We start from the raw sequence: 25,463 nt of genomic DNA on the forward strand, positions 1-25,463 counted from the left end.
ACTTTATCATCATGAAATGACCTTTTTCTGAAATAGTCTCTGCTCTAAAATATATAACATCTGATATTAATTTAGCTAGTCCAACTTTCTTTTTATTAATGTTAATATGTACACCTTTTTTCCTCAACCTTTTACTTTTAATCTTGCTATTTGTTTTCAAGTTTTCCCTTCAATTTTTTGTTCCCTTTTCTCTCTTCTTCCTTCTTTTGGATTATTTTTTTATGATTCCAGTCAATCAATCTACACTGTTAACTTAATAGCTATAACTTTTTGTCATATTATTTTGGGGACTGAATTAGAGTTGATAGCATATATCTTAAGTTATCATAGTGTACTTTCAGGAGATATTATGCCACTACAGATATAAGAAAACTTACAACACAGTATGTTAATTATCCTCACCCAGAATTTGTACTACTGTTATACATTTTGCTTCTACATACTATAAATCCCATGTTAATTATCTTTCTTCAAAATTATCTTTTACTCTTAAACAGACTTTAATAATACAAAGAATATTATTTTATATTTACTCACATAATTAGCATTTATGGTATTCATTATTTTGTGTAAGTCCATATTTCTATCTACTATCATTTCTTTTGGTTTGAAAGACTTCCTTTAGCATTTCTTGTAATGCAGGCTTGTAGCTGAAGAATTCTTTTGAGCTCTTATAGTCCAAAAAAGTCTTTATTTCACGTTTACTTCTGAAAGATATTTTTTGTTCAGTATAGAATTCTAACTTGAAATTTTTTCTTTCAGTAATTTAAAGATATCATTTCACTGTCTTCTCACTTGCATTATTTGACCAAAAAAAAAAAAAAAAATCTGCTTGCATCTTCATCTTTATTTCTCTTTATGTGCCATGGTTTTTCCTCTGGCTGCTTTTTTTTTTTTTTTAAAGATTTTATTTATTTATTCATGAGAGACAGAGAGAGAGAGAGGCAGAGGGAGAAGCAGGCTCCCAAGGAGCAGGGAGCCCGATGCGGGACTCGATCCCAGGACCCTGGGATCATGACCTGAGCTGAAGGCAGACGCTCAACCATCTGAGCCACCCAGGCGCCCTCTGGCTGCTTTTAAGAATTTTTCTTTATCACTGGTTTGGTTTTAAGTAATCTGATTATGATGTGACTTCATAGAGTTTTTGCCATTGTTTTTGTGCATTTAATTTACTGATTCTCTTAGATCCATGGGTTTATAGTTTTCATAATACTGGAAAAATTGGAGGCCATTATTTCTTCAAATATTTCTTTTCTACTCAACTTCTCCAACTCCCCCTCCCCCAAGCCCATCATGGAACTCCAATTACACATATATGAGGCTACCTGCAGTTTTTCTACAGCTCTGTTCTACAGCTCTTAGGCTCTGTTCCTTTCCTTCAGTCCTTTTTTTGTCTCTGTTTAATTTTCAGTAGTTCCCATTGCTATGTCTTCATTTTACTAATCTTTTCCTCTGTAATGTTAAAATTGGTGTTAATTCCTTCCAGTGTATTTTTCATTGCAGTTAGTATTTAGAAGTCTTATTTGAGACTTTAAAAATATATATTGTTTCTAGTTAACAGGCTCAACTTTCCTCTAACTTCTTGAAAATATGTAATGCAATACAGTTACAATAACTTTAGTGTTTTTGTCTATTAATTCTATAATCTATGTCATTTTGGGGTTGGTTTTGATGGATTTTGTCTCATTTGGGGTCTATTTTCCTCCTTTATGGGGCTAGTAACTTTTTTTCAGGGCTAGTAATTTTTGACCGGATGTCAAGCACTGTGAATTTTACCTTTTTGGTTGCTGGATATTTTTATATTTATTTTTGGCTATAAATATACTTGTGCTTTATTTTGGGTGCAGTTAACTTACTTGGAAATATATCCTACCAAGTATTGTTTTTCAGCTTTTTTAGGGAGAGCCACAGCATCCTTTAGTCTGGGGTTGCTTCTGTCCCTCTACTGAAAAAATACCCTTCTGAGTACTGTACCTGATCCCAGTCTGGCTGGTAGAAACAGTATCTATTCACAGCCTTATGTAAGTTCTAAGGATTTTTCCTCTTTTGGTGGTTCTTTCTCCAGACTCATTAGGCTTTTTTCATACTTATGCATTCATCATCGCTTATTTTAAAACTTGAGAGAGGCCCTCTGAGGATCTCTAGAGAAATCTCTCACCGCAGCTCTCCCTTTACTGGTGTTCTGCCCTGCAATCTCACACTATCTTGGCCTCCTCAAGCTCCCAGCTCCATTTTCTCACAGTCTGGAAACCACCAGTCTCTGCGTGGGTTCTCCCTCTCTGCCTTGCCAGTTGGAATCTCCCTCTAGGAGCATTCTTCAGCAATTGTATGAATCATCTAGATTGTTTCCCCTCTTTCAGGGATCACACTCTTCAGTGTCTAATGTCCAATATTTTGAAAACGTTTGTATATATATATATTCTGTCCAGTTTTCTATTTGTTTTAGTGCATATATTTAGTTGCAATTATTCTATTCTGTCTGGAAGTGGAAGTACTGGAAAGTATTTTTTTTTCTTGTGAATTTTTTTTTATTATGTTCAGTTAGCCAATATATAATACATCATTAGTTTTTGATGTAGTGTTCAGCAACCCATTAGCTGTGTATAACACCCAGTGTTCATCACAACACATGTCCCTCTTAATACCCATCACCCAGTTACCCCATCCCCCCACCCTCCTCCCTTCTGTAACCCTCCTTAAACTAGGAATCAAAATAGGTTTTGTTCTAACTCAGATTCACTAATGAGGGCTATTAAGACTATGATAAAGATTATGAGGTCACCTCTATGTAGCAGGTAATAGCAGCATGTACACTGGCTGTTTACTTATAGCTCTGAATTGCACCAAAGTAATCCTTAAATTCTATGATTACAAAAGTGAACATGGCAAATGACTCTTAACCAAAGAGAAATCAAGAAAATAAAAGATGGCAGGGACTGCCGCCCCAAGATTGCATGGCACTGAGTAGTGGCAGTGGAAGTAATGAGACAGATAATGAAGTAATTATGGCATATAGTCACAGGTGAAGACCTTTATTTAAGAAGTCTTCCATCTGCAAGTGATTACAAACAACGTAAGCTTCTCTGAATGAGTAGGAGGACTGATGGTAGGGTGGAAAGAAAAGCCAGAGAGAGACAGATCAGAACCTGAAAATCATCTACAGACTTGGAGGGAAATAAGGAGAAGCCAAAGAACAAAAGGGGAAAAAGATAGAAACAAGAGTAAATACTGAGGAGTGACAGAAAAGTTTTAGCAATGGACCAGAGAAAAATGACACTAATAAAAAGGAAGGTAATAGCTACAGCAATTGTCAAAATGAGCTGAAAGCCACATAGGTATGGCTTCATAAAGGAGGCTAATGAACTGGGTGAATCTTAGCAGCTCTTCTCAGTCACCTCTGGCTTCTGCACAAACCCTTCTCTATTGCTCCAGCTTTTGTGATGGGCAGTTGACACATTTTCTAATCTCCTGCAGTTACTTATTTGGAGACACCAAACTGGTCTCATGACCTATTTATGTGCCTTTCCTCTTACTGAGTTTTCTTCTTCCTTTAACAGCTATCTTGTACCTCTATTTTTCTTTCTATATTGCAATATTCTCAAAGGGCTCATCCATGTATGCCCTACCTAGTCACTCTCTATTACATAGGCTTGTTACTTTCTGAAATTTAATTTCTTTTTCCTTGTTAAATTGTCTTTTGAGATTATATGGTCCATGAAGGCAGGATCTGTATCCAGAACACTCAAAACAGTGAGCACACAGTAGGTGCTCAATATACATTTGCCAAGTAAATAATTCCATTTATCCTATCCATTCCACTTATCTTTCTCCCATATGAGAAAATTAATCTTTACACGTTGACATGAACTTTAAAATTTCAATCAGATAATGAGTGTTATTACTATAATGACAGAATTAACCAATCAAATACTATACTAGAGCTCAAAATCACATTAATTTGAAAGAAGCAGCAAACAGGCTAGCAAGGGTTCAAATAAAAAGTTAACAAGGGAAGAAATAATTTAATGTTCACTGAATAATAAAGACTATAAAAATCAGGCAACAAGAGTGTCTGAAGTTTAACTTAGTTAACAGGCACTTGAAGGAAGAGAAGTTATGAGAAGGTTTGACTCCATAAATAAGACAGTCAGTTATTATATTTTCTGAGATATTATGTTTACCTGGAAGGTGCTGTCAAGTATCTTCGTCAGTGATACTTGATATAAGAATGTCAGTATTACCATCCAAAATGGGGGGAAAGGGTGTTTAGGATTTCTTCCAGCTGGTACCTCGGTCCTTTGATAAAAAGCCTAGCTTTGAAAGAGTGCAGATGGACAGTAGGCTGATATCAATGTAATAATAAAAAGTGGCCCAATTCTCTCTTCTGCACTTAGACTTCTTATCTGAGCATGCTGTTGCTAACTCTGTAAAATCAAGGATGACTACTGCGGCTGCTTATATACTGCAGTCAATAGAACTGGTTCCAGATCAAGACTTTCTGTTCCATGAGTAAAAATTCATTCATTCCTGGACTGACACAATCTATTTATTTATTTATTACTTTATTTTAAGATTTTATTTATTTAATAGAAAGAGAGTGAGTGAGTGAGAGAGCATGAGCAGGGGGATGTGGAGAAGCAGACTCCTTGCCCACTGAGCAGGAAGCCCGATGTGGGGCTAGATCCCAGGACCCTGCATGACCTGAGCCGAAGGCAGTCGCTTAACTGACTGAGCCACCCAGGTGCCCCTCAATCTATTTAATTGTGGTCAAAACCACAAACAAAATTTAACCATCTTAACCACTTCTAAAGATACAATACACTAGTTTTAGTCATATACATTGTTGTATAATAGAACTCTAGAATGTTTTCATCTTGCAAAAGTAAAACTCTATATCCACTGAAAACTAACTACCCTTGCCCTGCCCCACCCCCAGCACATCCACCATTCTACTTTCTGTTTATAAGAGTTTGACTACTTTAGAAACCTCATGTAAGTGGAATCCTGTAATAGTGAGACAATCTGTTTAGTATTAGATTCTCTTTCCTATTACATGATGACCTATGACAGCTGGTACAGTCTTTGAGCCACTTGAAATAAACAAACAAAATAGCCTTCTGAGATGTAGGGCTGAGAAAAAATGTCAAAATAATCAGATACAAAGGCAAACAACATTGACTCCAAAGAGACTGACCATAAACCTAAGTTGTTCAACATATTTTGACCATGTATCCCAATCATATCTAATACAGAGAACATACAAAGTTCAATGTCATTAATACTATCAGTTTAAATATTTTCCAGATTTAATTTTGAATCTGTAACCTACGAGTAGAAAGCCTATTTCTTTAAGTCAATAGCCAAGTATTAGTGTCTAGGTTGCACTGAAAAATAGACCTTCTGGTTTGAAAAATATTTGTGGAATACCCAAGTATGTGAAGGACTGTGCACTTAGTACCAATTATCAAGTAATTTGATTGGAAAAATTAATATTAAGACAATAGAAAATATATGTCTTTCATGTTGATTTGGTTTTCAGTGATTATGAGACTTACAGTATGTCACCAAATAATTATTTATTATTCAATTTAGCCTGATTTGAAGATCTGAATTAGGTATGCATGACTTTCAATGGAGTGTATAGAGACTGATCTCTTCTCTCAAATTGGTAGGAAATGGTCTATGTTAAATTGTATAGTTGTCTGAATAAATAATAAAAAGGCCATAATAAATAAGATAATGGGAAAAACATACTGAAAATTAAAATATTTAAAAACTAGTAAGAATAATCCATTCTGCAGACTGGACAGCCACCATGACTTCTCTAACACAAAATTCATATATTTAAATACCAGAAAAATGAAGAATTTAGACAAATGAAAATAAAGATATAAATTTTCACAAAACAAACTAGAATCTTACCTAGAGAAATATGCCCCAAGAATTTCATAAATTTCCAGATACTTAAATACCGCTGTGGTATACAATTTGCTTAACTTCTCACCTATGGCAAGCAGCTTCTCAGATGAACCCAGTGATGCCTATCCCCTGGTAATCCTGCCCTTGTGTGTGATCATCTCCCTTTGTGTGTACTAGGACCTATGACTTGCCTCTAATATAGCAAAAATGATGAAAGTTCACTCCTTCAATTAGGTTACATAAAACAACAACTTCTGTCTTGCTAGTAGACTCTATTACCTTCTTGGCTTGTACGTTTTGATAAAACAAGGAGCCACCCTGGAGAGGCCTACACAGCAAGGAAGTGAGGGTGGCCTCCAGCCATTAGCCAGCTAGGAGGCCCGCAATCCAAAAACCCATAAGAAACTGATTTCTGCCAACCACAATGTGATGAACATGGAAGCAGATTCTACCCATCCTTGGTCAAGCCTTTACATAAGAATACAGCCTCTGTTAACACCTTCATTGCAGCCCGCAAGAGACGCTGAAGCACAGGAACCAGCTAAGACTTGACTGAATTTCTGACCCACAGAAAGTGTGGGAAAATAAATATGTATTTTAAGCCATTAAATTTAGTGGATATTTGTTACAAAGAAGACATAACTAATATACTACCTTCAAAGAAAGGATAGCTCACAGTCTTATTGCATGAATTAAATGACATGTATTAAATATGAAAAATTAAATTTAGCTTAAAATACAGATACTAGATGGCTATGCTTGCTCTCCAGTTAAGTAATTTATGACATTCCAGCCAACAGCCAGGAAAACATAGTTCATTAAGAATATAAAACAAATTTTGGTAACAACTTTACAGTAACTTATATCCTGTACTTTCTTTTCATTGTATTTTTTTTACATTAATAGACTTTTTTAAGAGCAGTTTTAAATTTAAAAATAGATTAAAAAATTTTTAAATAGACAAGATATACTTCCTCTCTTCACCCCATGTTTCCCTGATTTTTAACATCTTCTATTACTGTAATTTATTTGTTACAATTGATTAAATCAATATTGATGCCTTATTATTACCTGAAGTTCATAAAATTTACATTAGGGCTTACTCTTTGTGGCTTTGTGTTATAGGGTTCCAGGGCTTCGAGAAATGCTCTACCTATTTATTTCTTCCCTCCCACTGACCCCAGGCAATCATTGATCTTTTTTCTGTCTATACACGTTTGCCTTTACCCTATGCTTTGAGTTGTAATTTCTTATAGTAATATAATTTACTCTTTAAAAGACCAGTAACATGCAGTGAGTCAGAGTTAGTAAATGTGACCAAGTATTCAGACTTCTCATGTTCTTTATTGGAGTTCTCCTTACTTATATTTCAGCAAATTCTTCTGCATTTTGATAAAGCATTACCTTCTCTGGTACCTTCTATGGTATTCTATGTACCATAAAATAATACTTTTATCCTTATTTAAAGGCAATACTTCTGGTTACTATTAATTACATAAGACTAAATGATATATGTGATCAGTGTTCAAGTTCACATGGTTACTGTAACATGCATAAAGAGCACTGCACTTAAAGAAAACAAAAACTGGTGCTGAAAAAAAACAGTATCTGAAGTTAGGTTTCAAAAAAAGGTGTCCTTATGTTGAAGTTAAACTTTGTGGGTGGTAAAAAAAAAAAAATTGTGGCTGGTATGAAGGGTCTAAATTTATCTTTTCTCTAAGTGTCCAATAGTCCTATCAATGCCTGTTGAAAAGATTTTTTCCCAATGAATTGCATTAGCATTTTTGTTGAAAATCAATTTACCATAATTGCTAGAGTGTATTTCTGAATTCATAGTTCTGTTCATTGATCTATATGTCCATCATATATATGGCATGTACTATACTGGCAGTACTATACTGTCCTGAATACTGTATGTCTTATTTTCTATTTCTGCATAACTAATTGCCACAAATGCAGTGGTTTAAAATAACACAAATTCATTAGCTCATAATTCTGTAGGTCAGAAGTCCAGGCAGGCTTGGTTAGGTTCTCTGCTTGGTTTCTCATAAGACTAAAAGATGTCAGCTGGGCTGGGCTCTAATCTGGAATATCTAAGGAAAAACCTGCTTCCAAACTCATTCATGTTGTTGACAGAATACATTCCTTGTGGTTGTATGATTTTGCCAAGGGGAAAAAGTCATGTGAGTCAGGTAAAAATTTTATTATACTGCAGCTTTAGAGTAAATTTTGCATTTGGAAAGAATAATTTTCAAATTTGCTCTTATTTCTCAAAATTGTTTTCAGCTATTCTTATTCCTTTGGATTTCCATATAAATTTTTTCATCTTATCAATTTCTGCAAAAACCAAATTATCAAAATATGCTGGAAATCTGATAGAAATTGCAATGAATCTACAGATTAACTTGGAAAGAACTGCCACTTTGAGTCTTGCAATCCATAAACATGGAATAATTTCCATTTATTTAGATCTTTAATTTCCCTCAGCAATATTTTGCTTGTTTTTAGTGTGTAAGTCTTACACTGCTTTTATTAAATATATCCATTTTTAAGTTGTTCACTGGTAGTAAATAGAAATAAAATTGATTTTTGCCTATTGATCTTGTATCCTGCAACCTTGCTGAACTCATTTATTAGCTCTATCAGGTTTTTTTTGATTCCTTAAGATTTTCTACATACAGGGCGCCTGGGTGGCTCAGTGGTTAAGTGACTGCCTTCAGCTCAGGTCATGATCCCGGAGTCCTGGGATCGAGTCCCACGTCAGGCTCCCTGCTCAGCAGGTAGTCTGCTTCTCCCTCTGGCCCCCTCCCCTCTCATGCTCTCTCTCACTCTCTCTAATAAATAAATACAATCTTAAAAAAAAAAAAAAGATTTTCTACATACAAGATCACATTGTTTATGAATAAAGAGTTTTATCCCAGTAACAGAAAACTTTCTCCAATATAGCTCTCCTCCATTCTCCTCCCTTTGTGCAAATACACATGCCATCTTTATATCTTATAAGCTCAACAACATAGTTTTAAAATTATTGTTTTATTCAGGTATCTTTTAAGTTATTTAAGAAAAGAGGAATGCATAATTACTTTTACCAGTGCTCTATTTCTCAGTGAATTTGAATTACTGTCTTAAGTCATTTCTTTTCATATGAACAAACTTCTATTTGTATTGTTAGGCAGGTAAGCTAGCAACCAACTCTCTCAGTCTTTTTTTATTTAGGAATGTCTTTATGTGATCTTCACTTTTGAAGGATAGCTTTCCTTGATTGCTAGGTTGTTGTTTTTCCCCCCTACAGCTCTTTGACTATGTATGCCATCCTACTGTCTAGTTCCTCCATTGTTTCTGATGAGAAGTCAGCTGTTAATCGTATTCTTGTTATATCTATAGATCTTTTATTCTGTGAGGAGCTTAGTACATTTGAGCCAGACATTCTATTACAGATATCCAAAGAGCATGACTTTTTCTTTGATTTGGTTTGTCAGAAGTATGGTGAACCTTCTGGACTGCCAATAAAATCTGGGCTTCTTAAACTCAAGGGTAGGTTAGTACTAGATGAAATTAAAATAAATATTACACATTAAATACATATTAAAATGCATAAAATTAGATAGAATTAAAATGGTAAGGAACTCAATTACCACATGACTACATATGGCAGTTAAACAACAACAACAAAAATTCAACCAAAAAAATACATGAAAGTAATCTCAGAATAGGAAGTAGTCCCAAGGCACTCTGGCCCTAAGCACAACAAAAAATCTTCTTTTTTTTTAAGATTTTATTTATTTATTTGACAGAGAGAGACCCAGCGAGTGAGGGAACACAAGCAGGGGGAGTGTGAGAGGGAGAAGCAGGCTTCCCGCGGAGCAGAGAGCCTGATGTGGGGCTTGATCCCAGGACCCTGGGATCATGACCTGAGCCGAAGGCAGACGCTTAATGATTGAGCCACACAGGTGTCGCAACAAAAACTCTTTTGACAAAACTATGGAGACAATGGTAGTAGAAACCACCAAGAAATATTAAACATATACTCAGCAATGATTTATCTTTAGTATATTTCAAATTCTGTTCAATCCATGACCCAGACCCAAATTAAGAAACATGGAACAAGTAATTATGAACAAGATGGAAAAGTTTCTATAAAAGGTCTTTTACCAGATCAGAACAGCAGAGATTCATTAATATCTATTGCCCATGGCTGAAAAGTAATAATGATTTTGTCCAATTTATAGAAAAGGGGAACTCTCAAAAAGATTCCAAATCTCCTTTATTTTTTATATCATCTTGACAAAAAAATGAAGAGGTAAGGAAAACAATAAGGTAGGCCTACATACCAACATTTTTAAGTGACAGTGGGAGAAGCTACTCAAAATGCTACCTAGGCTTTTTTTTTTTTTTTAAGATTTTATTTATTTATTTGAGACAGAGAGAATGAGAGACAGAGAGCATGAGAGGGAGGAGGGTCAGAGGGAGAAGCAGACTCCCTGCCGAGCAGGGAGCCCGATGCGGGACTCGATCCCGGGACTCCAGGATCATGACCTGAGCCAAAGGCAGTCGCTTAACCAACTGAGCCACCCAGGCGCCCCTACCTAGGCTTTCTTTTAATATAAAGAATACTTCAGAAATACTGTAACATTTCTAAAATGGTAGAGCCTATCAAATAAGACTAAAGTAGAAGTTATAAGCATCATAATTTGAGGTGACATTAAAATTCAGGTTCACAAAAAAGAAGTAACACTCAACTGTGATAAGAAAAGCTATACTCTAAAATGTATATTGGCCAAAACTGTGGTTACTAGATCCTCCCACATCCAAGACCACAGTTATACTATGGGTAAGAACTATTTCTTAAGATCAGGAAATGAAGTGGCAGACACACATCAACGAAATATTTTAATCTAAATAGAACATGTGAAAAACATTTCTAGAATCCACAATGAATCCTGGCTGAATAAATGAGAAAATTCACCTTTGATAGCATAGCAAGAAAGAGGATGAGGGAGAAACAAGGAAAAAATGGAGTAAATGGAGTAGTTTCAAGGAAATGGCAGAAGTCAAAGAAGAAAATCATATGACAGGGCATTCTTCTGGTGAACTGCGGATTTAATTAAACTATAAGCAAAATTTATAATATGCAGTTTGAGCCAGATGCCACCAATGCAAAGAAGAAACAGAAAAAGTCTCTTAAAGTCAAATAAATGCCTCATGAAAAATGAACTGCTGCCATCTCCATCATAAAATCTGGATATTAGTTAAATTAAAAAAAAACACCTTATTTTGAGAACAAATAAAATTTACTGTTTACCTGACATCCTCATTCAGGATCAGAGTTATTACAGTGATGCCCTTCCTGACATTAAAACAAACTTGTTGACCAAACTTACCCAATTCCCATGAGAGGGAATGTTCAGGTAAAAGAAGCCTGTCACAAAGAACAAAACAGATATCATAGGAAGCAAGATGATAATCTCCAGTTGGCGTTCAAAAAGAAACTTATTTTGCCTCTCTAAACTCAAATGGCAGAGCCTATAAGTAGCTTCAATTTCATTTTCATTGCACATAAGACATATTGACTTGACTACCAGGCACTTCCTGAAAACATGGTTTTAAAATTTTCTCATGACTAAGTCAAAATGAAAATTCAAAAGTATCTCTTTTTTTGCTTTGAGGGTGCTCTCTCCATGTACTTGGCCAACATCTTCATTCTACTACTAGTGATTTTTTTAGTTTTGTTCCTCAAAGTTAAGGTTAGAGAGTCAGTGTTAATTATGAGGGGTCTCTAGTGAAACCGCCAAGAATCACTAACTTAAACAAAACATTAATACCCGAGAAAGTTTTTTTTCCCCCAATTTCAGAAGTAGATAAAAAAAGAAAAGAGAGAGGCCTCCTTATCTAGAAGTCTTTAGTGCCCCCTAGATGCCTCCAGAGCCCTCTAGTGACTATTTATTGACTCTCAGTCTATATATTTAAGGTCCAAAGGCTCTACACTGGCAATCGAAAAACCCTCTGCCTCCCCTCCAATACCCTTGCCAAATGGGTTGCCCTTCATTTTTGTGGCCCCAACACACCTTTGTCATATAGACAGAAGGAATGGAAATACAAAAGCAAAGGTCCGAAACCTGATCTTTATGGTACAATTTTCTCTAACCCACCCGAGAACAAGAGACAAGGACCACCTTGCAAACTGCCTGCCCTGCTTTCAAAGTGGCAGGGGAAATCCAGCCAAACCATCAAGATTAGCTGCCACCATCCTCTGTCATTTTATAGTCTACGTTTTTCAGAAAACAGAACAAAAGAAACTATTTCAAGTTAGAATACAAATAAACCATTCATACTTCGGCCATTTTTTTTAGTTTATTTTTCTTAGTAATTTCTATGCCCAACATGGGGCTTGCCTGAACTCACCACCCCAAGATCAAAAGTCGCATGCTCTACTGACTGAGCCAGCCAGGCGAGGCCATTTCTTATAAATGTTGTGACTTCAAAACAAGGACATAAGTCTGAGCTACACAGCATTCCAGCAAAATTATTATTTATTATCTTAACCTTTCCATGAGTCTAAACTTTAAGTTCAAAACTGAAGTTTTCTTGGTCCAAACTCTTCACCTATCTGAGATAGTGGTCTCTGGACTGAACAGCAATGATATTCTTTAGAAGGGTTGCAAAAAATCATTCACAGGACCTGATATTATTCAAGAGGGGAAGATAACACATTAGCACATTAGCCAGGCTTTAATATTTAATATGAATGACTTGGACCCTACTGCACAGTTTTTTCTACAATGTTTTAGTATATAACACTTACTGTTCTCATCCATTTGAATATTTAAACTCATTTGGATATGAAAAAGTACGAAGTATCACTTGCTAGAGGGCAAGAAGTAAGTTTTTAGAGCTTGTTTCACATCACAACTGGCAGGGTTCTGAGCCTTCATTTAATTATACAATATATACCATTTAATGATATGTATATAAATGTTATATACAAAGACTCTTATACATACTTATGTGATTAATATATACATACAAACATAAAATCATGCAAAATACTCCAATTTTCTTCAATTAAAGATTTTATAAGTCACCAAATCACTTTTATTATTCTAAAAATGTAAACGTGAGTTAGGCAAGGCTCGTTAATGTTTTCCACAAGGACAATGAGTAACAACAAACCGCCCACCTGATCTTCTTCATTAAGCAACAGAGCAGTGAGTTTTCTTTACCATTCCTGCTGTGCTTTCTTACAACTAGGAGCTTTCCCACTGACCCAGAGCCTGCTTCAAGTAATCATTCCTGACCTCTGCGCCCCAGGAATAGGAGATGAAAAAAAAAAAAGTAAATGACACTACCTCAATCACATGCTATACTTACATGCTTTAAGACAATGTTATATTCTGTGACTCAAAGTAAAGGCAAATGATTCTTCGGACATCTTGCTGATCCATTAAAGTCAAGAAAAGGTAAGAATAAAGATGCTTACCTGTTGTTCCTGCACTCTAGCAGCACCAAGTTCTGAGAGAGACATGGTGAGCTTCTCTTGCTGTTCTGATAGATATTTCTGATAGAGACTTAGAAGTTCTTGGCATTCTCTATACTGTAGCTGAAGAGGTGAGATTGTAAATTAAGGGAAAAAAACGAATAAACTGATTCAAACTGTATCTATCAGTGCTGCTTTTTAGATTCCAATAAACAAAAGAGAGAAAAAAGTGCAACCATATTTGGTGAGAGTGCACGTAGGTGAACACAGTACATATATCCACCCCCCCAAAAAAATCATGTAAACAGTAATTTGCAAAGAGAATAGCAATGGTCATCTCATTTGAAGAGAAATTTCTCTCTCAAATCTTTACATTTGAATGAATAAAAACAAACATGCAAAAGAATGAAGTTCTCATTCTTCATGAGAGACTCCTATCTCACACCATATACAAAAACTAACTGAAAATGGATCAGTGACCTAAATATAAGAGCTAAAACTGTGAAACTCATAAAAGTAAATCTTCGTAACCTGGGATTAGGCAATGGTCACCTGAAAGCACAGAAGCCAAAGAATAAACACATAAATTGGACTTCCAAATTTAAAAAATAAAACAAAAAAACCGACTTTTGCTTCAAAGGACCCTATTAAGAAATTGAAAAACAACCTCCGGAATGAGAGAAAATATTTGCAAATCATATAGATGATAAGGGACTGGTATTCAGAATATCTAAAGACCTTGTACGATTCAACAATAAGGAACTATTTAACCTAATTAAAAATGGGCAATGAACTTGAATAGACATTTTCCAAAAGAAAATATACATATGTCCAAGCAGCACAAGAAAATATGCCCAATATCATTAAACATTAGGAAAATGCAAATCAAGACCATAATATGAGATACCACTTTGTATCTACTAGGATGGCTATCATCAAAAAGACTGACAATAAAAAGCTTTGACAAGGATGTGGAAAAAGTACAACCCTCCTATATAGCTAATGGGAATGTAACATGGCACTGCTGCTTTGGAAAATAATTTAGCAGCGCCCTCAAAAGTTAGGCATTGAGTTACGTATGACTCAGCAATTGCACATTTAGGTATAAGCACAAGAGAATAAAAAATATATGTCCATACAAAAACCTATACATGAATATTCAGTGTAGTATTCTTCGTAATAGTGAAAAAGTGAAAACAACTCAAATGTTACCAAGTGATAAATGGATAAACTAAATGCAATATATCTATACAACAGAATACTCTTCAGCCATAAAAGGAAACAAAGTATTGCTACATGCTACAATATGGATGAACTCTGAATACATTACGCTAATGAAGACAGACACAAAAGGCCACATATTGTATGATTTTATTTACATAAAGATGTTGGGGTTTTTTGTTGTTGTTGCTGTTATTGTTTTAAATACCTATTCCAATGAACTAGGGGAAAGAATACCCAGTTCTAAGTATACAGGATCACAAGTAAGTTTTAGTCATCCACATTCACTTTCTGTCCTCTTCTCCAATTTTCTGAAGTATATATTACATGAGAAAAGCTGAAGGAAAAAAAATGTCCAGAATAGGCAAATCCATAAAGATAGAAAGTACATTAGTGTTTGCTAGCACTAGGGGTGTGGGAGGGCGAATAGGGAACAACTGCTAACGGGTACTGGTTCTGGGGGGTAGGCAATGAACATGTTCTGGAATTAGACAGTTATGTTTGCACAGCTTTGGGAATACTCTCAAAACCACTAACTTGCAGGGCGCCTGGGTGGCTCAGATGGTTAAGCGTCTGCCTTCGGCTCAGGTCATGATCTCAGGGTCCTGGGATCGAGTCCCGCACCGGGCTCCCTGCTCCTTGGGAGCCTGCTTCTCCCTCTGCCTCTCTCTCTCTCTCTCTCTCTGTGTCTCATGAATAAATAAATAAAATTAAAAAAAAAAAAACCCACTAACTTGCAGACTTCAGGCCAGACTGGGCGCATTCAGGGTGGTATGGCCATAGACTTAACTGCACACTTCAAAAGGGTAAATTTTATTGTGTGTTATACCTCAGTAAAACTGCTACCAAAACAATGCAGAGTAGAAGTGATAATACTGTTGCGGTAAAAATAATTACTGCCTAATTGACAAAGAAAGTTCTAACCATATTAAACATAAAGGGATTATAATTAGATTTTTGTCTTATTTTTCTATAATGTCAATTAAGTCAATGTTTTGTAAATAAAACCATCATCAGGAAATTTTCTGCCCATATACCTCTCTACATTTTTCATAGTCTAATGTGAAGAACAGCTCCTCAAACTTGCAAAGTGCTCAAGATGAAGATGCTAATTGGAATGGTCACCTAACTGTGTAGATCAGGTGTGTGAGAGACAGTTCCATCCAAGAGAGAGTTCTGTTTCTTCTCATTGTGGTAATTTCCTCCCCAGGCCCATTTTTCTCTCAGATCATTTCCAAATCTCCCCCTTCGCACTTAATTATGTATGCTGTTGGTATAAAAATCACTGTCCAATGAGATTATTCTGTATAAATACTTTTACAATAGGTCATCACGATTAAGGGTGGGAGCAGTATTTTGTAAATGTCAAAAATGGTGACTGGTTTCAGTATTCCTTAACATTTTCATAACCTAATCATCGCCTCTGGGCAGGTTCCTGTTCTAATAACTTTTGCCAATCATGACTGCATAAATAACCAATTGCTTCATTATTCTCATTATTAACCTTTAACAAAAAAAGGAGCCAGAGATGGCTTATAGAAGAGGAGTGGTTCTAATAAAAGGAAAGGTTACTAAGTTTAAAGAATACATTAATTAGAAGAGCTTGTTGAATACTCAGTATCTTAAAAACAGTAACAATAGAAGGAACAGTGTTCTAAATAAGCTAATATGATTTCAAAGTCAATCTATGTCAGACTAGGCTGGTTTTCCATTGCATGCTTTTTGTCAGTAAGCTTCAAAAGACGAGAATGATGTGTGATGGTCCCAGGAGTTCCTGCCAGCTATCATGTACATAAAAAGAATTTTTTAGTCTGGCTGTTACCACAGTCAGTAATGTTTACAGTAGATGAACAAGTTACCTTCATGCAGAATAAGAATTATACTCTGGAAAAAGCCAGCACAATTATACAGCCTAAGAGTTAAATGTCAGCATTTGAAGACAAATTACAGGCAAATTCATTTAAACACATGCTATGCGGCAGAATATAAAAACAGGCAGTCTTATCCTTAATCAGTTTTTTATATTTGTCTTGATTCACCAGATTTTGAAATGCCCCCCTTTTCCTGGAAAATCCAAAATATATGTCCAAACAATACAGTAATTTTCCCTCCTCCCTAACACAATGAGACTTCACCCCGCCTCTGGAGAGAAAGATTTATATAAAGAAAATGTGGGTGAAATTCTTTCTTCACTGATTTGGGGGCGGGAGTACAGTGAGAAAAAAGACATATTTAACTCAATCCTGGCCAAATGACAGAAAATAATGCAACAGATGTAGAAAATTCAATCTAAGGGAAGGTGTACACCAAACCATGACTGACAAGAATCAAACATACAGGGACACCTGGGTGGCTCAGTTGGTTAGGGATCTGCCTTCGGCTCAGGTCATGATCCCAGAGTCCTGGGATTGAGTCCCGCATCAGGCTCCTTGCTCACTGGGGAGTCTGGTTCTCCCTCTGCCTCTCCCTCCGCCTGCAGCTCCCACAGCTTGTGCACTCTCTCTCTCTGACAAATAAATAAATAAAATCTTAAAAAAAAAAAAGAATATAACATACAGGTAATCTGGAAAACCACCATTCAAGAACTGAAAGAAACAGCAGTCGTCACAACCTCATCAAAGAAAGAAATCTTCATAAGATAAACAATTATAAATTAAGATTAAGCAAGATCATATCAAAACCTAAACATCAAATTAATTAGCCAAAATGGCTGCTGGAAATGATCATTTTGCAAACCTTAAAGCCTTAATTCCAAAATGCATTCTATAGGTAAATACAAGTAAAGGTCAAAGTAGAATGAATAGGGACATAGGGAGAAAGAAAAAGAAAAATCAAAGGTGGAGGGAGAAGGACCAGAGACAGGATGTATTACTAGTAGGCTGCCAAAGTAGGAAGTGATCGCCTTAAGCTGGAAGATTTCCTCTGGCATAGCAAAGACCACTCTTTTACCCCATCCCACCCTTGCCTTGGACATTTGGGATACTGAGATCTGGTACTTAGTAATCCTGATTTAATACAGAACTCAATGAAGGAACATCTATATGGCAAGAAAAAAAGGGAGCATCATTAAACTAAAAAACAAAAACAAAAACAAATAAAAAGCACAATTCTCCTTTTCTGGAACCACGACTCCTTGGAAAAAATGGCTAATTCCCATTTTGGGGTATGGGAAGTACAAAGTAAGCTTGAAACATGTTGCTATGCTATATTGGAAAAAAGTATGTAAAGAGAAATAGATGGGGACTTGTCAAATGGAATAGAAGCAACCCTGAAGGAGATTCTCATTAGTCAAATTTGGGACAATATGAGCATTGGAAGGACTGACTCTAACAGCAAATTTAATAGATACATATTTACCAGTTCATGGTGATACTTCAAAAAGATAGAAAAGCATGAAAGGGGAAAAAAAGTAAAGCCCTTCTTTACAGAAGAATCCTAGCTAATTACTTGGAAGGAAAGGTCAAATTTTAAAAATCACCATTTTATAACCCCCAATGCAGTAACTCATTCAGACAAGGATCATTAATGGGGATTGAAACCAGTAGGTGAAAGATTAATAAATAAGATATAAGGTGTCAAGATTAGTTACTTAGAGCAAAGAAGAAAATGTGCCCTTAAATGGTGAAATCTGGTAGTCATTACCCAAAGTGAATTAATTTAAGATCACTAATAGTGAAAAAAATAAAAATTATGTACCTCCTAATGTATAAAGTAGGCAATATTGCCTATGAAATATTCTTGCTAAATGTTTTATTTGAATTTAATCAAATCTGTAAACCTAACTCCCATTTCAAAGAAATGAGAAAAAGGAACAAATTAAATTATAGCACAAAGAACCAATCAGACAAATCCAGAATATGGGAGATTTTGCAAAGTACTCTTCAAGCTCTTTGAAGTCTTCAAAAAGTCCATGTCATGGGGGTTGGAGGTTAGAGATTGAAGACCAACCAAATGCAACCCATGGGACCATGACTGGACCCTAGGTCAGGGGAAAAACAGCTCTAAAAGACATTCTTGGGACAATTAGGGAAATTGGAATATTGACTCAACAGTTGATATTATGGAATTATTGCTAATTTTGTTAAGTATCATAATGTGGTTTATAAAGAGAAATGTTCTTATTCTTAGGAGATGAATGTGAAGTATTTAGGGTGACAGATGACACTCGGCTCAGAAAAAAATAAGCAAATAAATTTTTATATAAGTAAATAAATTTATTCATATCTACATAAGTTTATATAGATATATATTTATGTAAATTTGCAATAAAAATAAAAGCAAATATATGAGCGGGCATGAAGCAAATATAGCACAATGTCAACAACCATGAAATCAAGGTAGCGTATATGGCGGTTCACTGCACTATTCTATCAACTTTTCTATATATTTGAAAATTGTCATAATAAGTAGTTGCAGAAAAACTTGTTTTGGTTGTATTTTTTTGTTTTATTCATTCTACTATTATTCAGTCTTCTCTTGTCTTTCTACTTCTACCATAAGTTCCGTGGGGATAAGCAAAATCGTAAGCATCAGGTCAGACTGATGAGAGCTCTCTACAACTCCATGTATCCATGGTCATTAAGTCAGGTGACAAACTGTTAGTATGATCTGATGATATACCAACAGAAACCTATCCTTTAATCCAAAGATAGGCATATCCAGGGTTGCAAAAGATCATTTTTAAAAAGCTTGTCAAATTTTCTTCCAGTCATTTAACAAAGGCAGTAAGAATGACTAGAGCACAGGCTTAGGTGTCACCCAACATTCTTGGCTGAAATCTTAATTCTGGCATTCAGTAATAATGTAACTTTGGATAAGTAACTTCTCTGACATCCTCATCTGGAGATGGTAATACCTACCTCACCTCACAGGGCAACTATGAATATAAATGAGCTAATAAATGAAAAGCACTTAGCATAGCACACAGCACAGAGCATACGTTCAATAGATCTTTTGAAAAGAGATCAAGGGCACAAGAGATAAAAAGTGCTGGCAAGAATGTAGAGAAAAGGGAATCCTGGTGCGCTGTAGGTGGGAATGTAAATTGGTACAGCCACTATAAAAACAGTACGGAAGTTCCCCCCAGAATTAAAAATAGAAGCACTATATATGATTTAGCAATCTTATTTCTGGGTATATATGTGAAGGAAATGAAATCACTATCTTAAAGAGGTATCTACATCCTTATGTTCACTGCAGCATTATTTACAATAGCCAAGACGTGGAAGCAGCCTAAATGTCAACAGATGGAGTTAAAAATGTGAAACACACAAACACACACAGGAATATTATTCACCTTTAAAAGAGAAATAAGTTTTCCTATTTACAATAATATGGATAAACCTTGAGGACGTTATGCTAAGTTAAATAAGTCAGACTAAGAAAGACAAATACCATATGATCTTATTTACATGTGGAATCTAAAAAGCTGAACTCTGGGGCACCTGGGTGGCTCAGTCGGTTAAGCGACTGCCTTCGGCTCACATGATCCTGGAGTCCCGGGATCGAGTCCCGCATCGGGCTCCCTGCTCAGCAGGGAGTCTGCTTCTCCCTCTGACCCTCCCCCTCTCATGCTCTCTCTCTCTCTATCTCATTCTCTCTCTCAAATAAATAAAAATAAAATCTTTAAAAAAAAAATAAAATAAAAAATAAAAAGCTGAACTCATAAAAACAGAAGGTAGATTGGTGGTTGCTAATGGCTGGGAGTTGGGGGAAATGAGTGATAGTGGTCAAAGGATACAAACTTCCAGTTTTATGATGAATAAGTTCTGGGGAATCTAATGTATAGCATGGAAACTATAGTTAACAATAGGTAATAGGTACTGTATTGTATCCTTGAAAGTTGCTAAAAGAATAGATCTTAGGTGTTCTCAACACACACACACACACACACACACACAAATAAGGGAGATAATGGATGTGCAAACTAACCTTATTATGGTAATCATTCTGCAATATATACATATATGAAATCATCATGCTGTACACCTTAAACTTATGCAATGTTATATGTCAAATACATCTCAATAAAGGTGGAAAAAATGATACCAAGGGGCTGAGAGAAAGAGACTTAAACAAATAAGGATAACATGTTCCAAGAGAGGCATTTAAACACAGGATACAATAGAGATTTTTTTTTTAAGTGGGGGTATGTGGTCAGTTTGACAACAATTGCAGGGGGGCAGTAAAGAAAGACTCCAGCAGAGCAGATGTGAGCCCAGAAATGAATCTTGGTAAAGGAGTATATTGATGAACTGGATAGGTAGGGTGGGGGCGGACCCTCAACTAAAAGATCATCGGGAGCAAAGGCATGAAAAATGAAACTGATATACACACTAAGGGAACTGCAAGTAGCACAGTATGGATGGTTACCTGGTCATAAGTAGGGAGAATGTGTGAAGAGGCTGCAGAGGCAAACAAGGGCCAGATCTGGAATGTTAAACTAAGTTCCTGAATTTTATTTCTATATAACTCACTGATGCCTTACAACCAATTTGCATTTTATAAAGATATCTTTGGTAGGCATATGAAGGGCGGACTGGAAAACTTAAGACCAGGATTAAAGCAACCAGTTAGAAACTTGCTACAACAGTCTAAGTGAGAGATGCAAGGGACCTGAACTGAACAGAGGCAGAAATTAGGGGGGTTGGGGTTTTAAAGGGAAATTTAAGACACTGTCAGCTATGAACTGGCTGACAAGACGTATGACTAGATGCACAATTCCCTTTACCAAGACAGAGAATGCACAATAAAGAAAAAGTCTGGGTGAAGGGGGAGAAGCTTTAGACACACTGATTTGGAGATGCTTGGGGAGCATTCACTCGAGATGGATAATGAAGGACCCTTGGATCCCTGGGCCTGGAATTCAGAAAAGAGGTCTCAGTAGAAAGAGAGAATTTTGAGAGTTAATCACTTTTTATGTGGTGGCTGAACACATGAGTATGTGACATTGTCCAGGGAATGTGTGGTTTCATTCATTCATCTGTTCATTCATTTTTTCATTCAACAAGTAAGCTCCATAGAGCAGGAATATTCATGTTTTGTTTATTGCCAGATTCCTTAGCCTATATAATATGTACTCAATAAGTATTTATTGAATAAACACATTTACTGAGTACATTAATATTTGAGACTGTGCCAGATGCTGGACATATAGTGATAAACAACAGTAACACTGTCTCCTGCAGGGAGCTTATCATCCAGGAGAAAGGCAGGTAATCAAACACATATTTATAATAACGAATGATGGAAATAATGGCAAGAACGTTATATCATGCTATGCTAGCACTCCCCAAGGAAACGAGTGACCGAGGAACAAGGGAAAGCCACCTAGAGAAAGAAATCTTCCAAGTGAGAGAAGAGAAGGGGGCCAATATAACAATAACATATAAAGGGCAGGCCAAGGAAAAGGAATCAATAAAAAAGATGTAGTCAACTGTGTCCAGAGCAGCAGGGGCCATACCTGTTAAAGACAGAGAGCTGAAAACGAAACAAGATGAAACCAAAGACGGAGACACACCATAGGAGACTCTTAAGCTCAGGAAACAAACTGAAGGCTGCTGGAGTGGGAAGGGGTGGGAGGGCTGGGGTGGCTGGGTGATGGACACTGGGGAGGGTATGTGCTATGGTGAGCGCTGTGAATTGTGTAAGACTGATGAATCACAGACCTATAACCCTGAAACAAGTAGTACATTATATGTTAATTAAAAAAATAAATAAATAAATAAAAAGCTTAAAAAAAAAAGTACACACACACACAAAAAGAGAGCTGAGGAGGCTACTGCTAACCCTCGCCAGAACACAAGTCTGACATTACTTAGTTATTCACTATCTCCCCCACTGTTTTGGTAGACAGCAGTTATGCTATTTTTCACATCAAAGAGAGAAGCTTCTGGACAAAAAGAGATGTTTTACTCAGGGTCACCCTGAGACAAAAACAGGTGACCATGAGGGTCCAACTCTAATGCAATCCATTAGTCACAAGACTCCCAGGGAATATAAAGAACTCAAAGATTTTCACTACGGCAGGTACTCCCTTCACTCTGAACACCTACACACTACATGACATATAAAGATAGCATATACTGTGTATTCTACTTAGAATGTTTTGCCTATCCTTATACCTACAAAATTCCTGTAGTATAGTAAACAGCATACAGCTAAAATTATTTGATATTACTACCACCTGAAGTGGCCTGTGTGCTCCTGGAAGTCACAGTGTATTAATTTTGGTATCTCCCTAATACACAGCAGGCACTTCAAAATGTTAGTGAAATGAACAAAGTAAACAGGTGTCTATTGAATTTCATGCTGTTTTGGGTTGGGAATTGAAACAAACCATAGATAGGCCATGTATTCTTTAAACTAGCCAAGAGGATGGCTAAAAAAACCCTGATTCATTAAAAATTTTAAGTTGTCCTAATCTCATAAGATTTTCCCATCTTAAAGCAAATATGGCCTCTGACCATGTCATATTTCTCATCTCACAATCATTTCCTCTTCCCCCATTTCAAAAAAAAAGTATACAGTGTCTGAGATAAACAGAGGTCCAAATTATATAAGTTTGGTACTCAATGACAATATATGCAATTAAAAATGGATTATTGGTAAAAGAAAAAGTGATACCAAGAGGAATTGATTAGCAGAGCTAGACAAGAACTTCACATAAATGTTTACACCCTTTTATTAAGTTGTGTTCTGTGCTGGAGTACAATCCACTGATACAAGTCTGAAATTTTCCTTTAATTAAATTTATGGCAAATTCAGTGCAGGCCACAGTGTTTTTCAATTTCCTGATGATAGTAATCTGTTGGGGAGAGGAACAAATCTCCAACTCAAACAGGGGAAAACTCAGTATTCTGGACATTTACAAAAGAAGAGAAATGCCTCACCCAGTTTCTTCTAGAAACAGCAACAAAAACACAGAAAGGAGGCACAGAAAGATATTTAATTAGAGTAATTAACTAGCTTTTTAGTTTTCTAAGCATCATAGTTTCTACCTTTCTGCAGAGTTGCAAAACAGGATGGGCTGAAACAGACTCAAAACTGAGATACTTGAGAGTTTGTCTTTGCTCACCTAAGCAGACCCTGAGGTTTCAGGAAACCAACCACACAATGAGACTGGAGGTTTAAAGGGAAGGACACTTACAATTAAAAGTTCATATGCAGATATCCTAAAAAGCAGGCAATTAATATGCCAGATTGACCAGAATTTTGGTTTCTTTAGAGTTTCCTTTTCACATAACACTCTAATAACATACATACACAAGCATTCATGGTAGATGTTAAAGACAAGGCTGCAAAAACAGTTCTATTGAAAGCCATGCATTTGTCTTGCTTCTAACTTGCTTAAAAATTTCTTTTGTTTAAAAGTTCCATGTTTCAGCTAGACCCAAAGGAGAAGTATTTCCTCCATTTGGAAGGCTGCTTTAAATGGTTCAGACTTTTTTGAGTTACAGGAACTAGTCTAAAATTGTAGAAAAAGAAGGCTCTTATCTCACCCCTCCTCCAAACATTATAAGGTGAACTGTGGTAACAATGATTAACACTTGAAATTTTCCAGTTTTGGGGCACCTGGATGTCTCAGTCAGTTAACCGTCTGCCTTCGGCTCAGGTCATGATCCCAGGACCCTGGGATTGAGCCCCACGTCGAGCTCCCGGCTCAGTGGGGATTTTGCTTCTCCCTCTGCCTCTCCCCCTGGCTTGTGTTCTCTGTCTCACTCACTCTCTCTCTCAAATAAATAAATATTAAAAAAAAAAAGAAAAGAAAATTTCCAGTTTCAGAAAGGGGATATTCCTGACAATATAGACCACTGAAAACTGTCTGCACACCAAGTTTTCTAGACTCTGAAAGGCCAATATGTGAAGTTGTGTGTATAATGCTTTGTGAAGGAGAGCTAAACATACTAAGCTGGCTAGCCATGAAGAACAGGCTAAAAGCTCCTTAGAAAGAACTCATCTCATTCTACTTCCTATCTTCAAGCAGGAGAGTTTCATTCTTGTCATTAAATTAAAACCCTCCATGAACTATCAATATCAATACACATAATACTTCCCTTTCTTCATATTCCTTTGTCTACCTGAACTATTTATGCTACTATGTAAGACCATTCATTTCCAAGTGGAAACATATACTGAGTTTAAGAGATCCCTTGTTCTTCTTTTTCAAACTAAGTAATCCAGTGGTATTGTATTTTCCTCATACAGTTCATCTTCCACCTCTTATAATTTTTGTGTTTGTCATCTCTTGCTTCTTCAGATTCCTCATTAGAGTTCTCTTATAAGAGTCAGATACAAAATTAAATGCTTATTACCAGGAATAGGTACCTGAATTAGAGCATCTGTGGATGGCTTTACTTGGGGGCAGGGCACTTCCAAGTGTTTTAAAGACATTGTACTTAATTCTCATCAAAAGGGAAAAAACATTAAGCACTATTATTAGTCTCATTTTACAAATAAATTTGCTGCACAGAATGGTTAACAATTTACCTAAGGTTACTCTGTCAGTGAGCTAGGATTTGGAGTAAAGTCTCAGAACCACTAGCTCAGTGTTTCCTAGACAGTAATGTACACAGGAATCACCTGTGAATCTTGTTAGAAAGCAGATTCTGATTCAGTAGATCTGAGGTAGGGCCCAAGATTCTACATTTCTAACAATCTTTCTTCTGAAAGATCCTGATGGCCGTTCTGGGGACCACACTCTGAGTATGCATGCCTTTCTAAGTACCGTCCCTCTTCCTTGGTATCAGTGGGAGAAGGCCTGTCCTCCTCCTTTATACCGAAGCATATATAACACACTATCTGACTCCTTTGCTTCTTCCCTTTCATCCATCTTTAGAATATGATGGGC

General features: G+C 36.2%; 1 protein-coding gene across 5 annotated transcripts in view; it reads right to left on the minus strand.

The window, feature by feature from the left end:
• KIAA1328 (KIAA1328 ortholog) overlaps nt 1-25,463 on the minus strand; it is a 353,979-nt gene that overhangs the window by 208,421 nt on the left and 120,095 nt on the right. For all 5 annotated transcript variants that reach the window (XM_045886803.3, XM_045886802.3, XM_054510318.2 and 2 more), the window contains one exon: nt 13,397-13,524. In XM_045886803.3, the coding sequence (XP_045742759.2) occupies nt 13,397-13,524 (128 nt within the window). The remainder of the gene's footprint in view (nt 1-13,396; nt 13,525-25,463) is intronic.

Source organism: Mirounga angustirostris, unplaced genomic scaffold (assembly GCF_029215605.1).
Source record: "Mirounga angustirostris isolate CCGP_5_RB_7025 unplaced genomic scaffold, mMirAng1.0.hap1 SCAF_14, whole genome shotgun sequence".
Taxonomy (NCBI): domain Eukaryota; kingdom Metazoa; phylum Chordata; class Mammalia; order Carnivora; family Phocidae; genus Mirounga; species Mirounga angustirostris.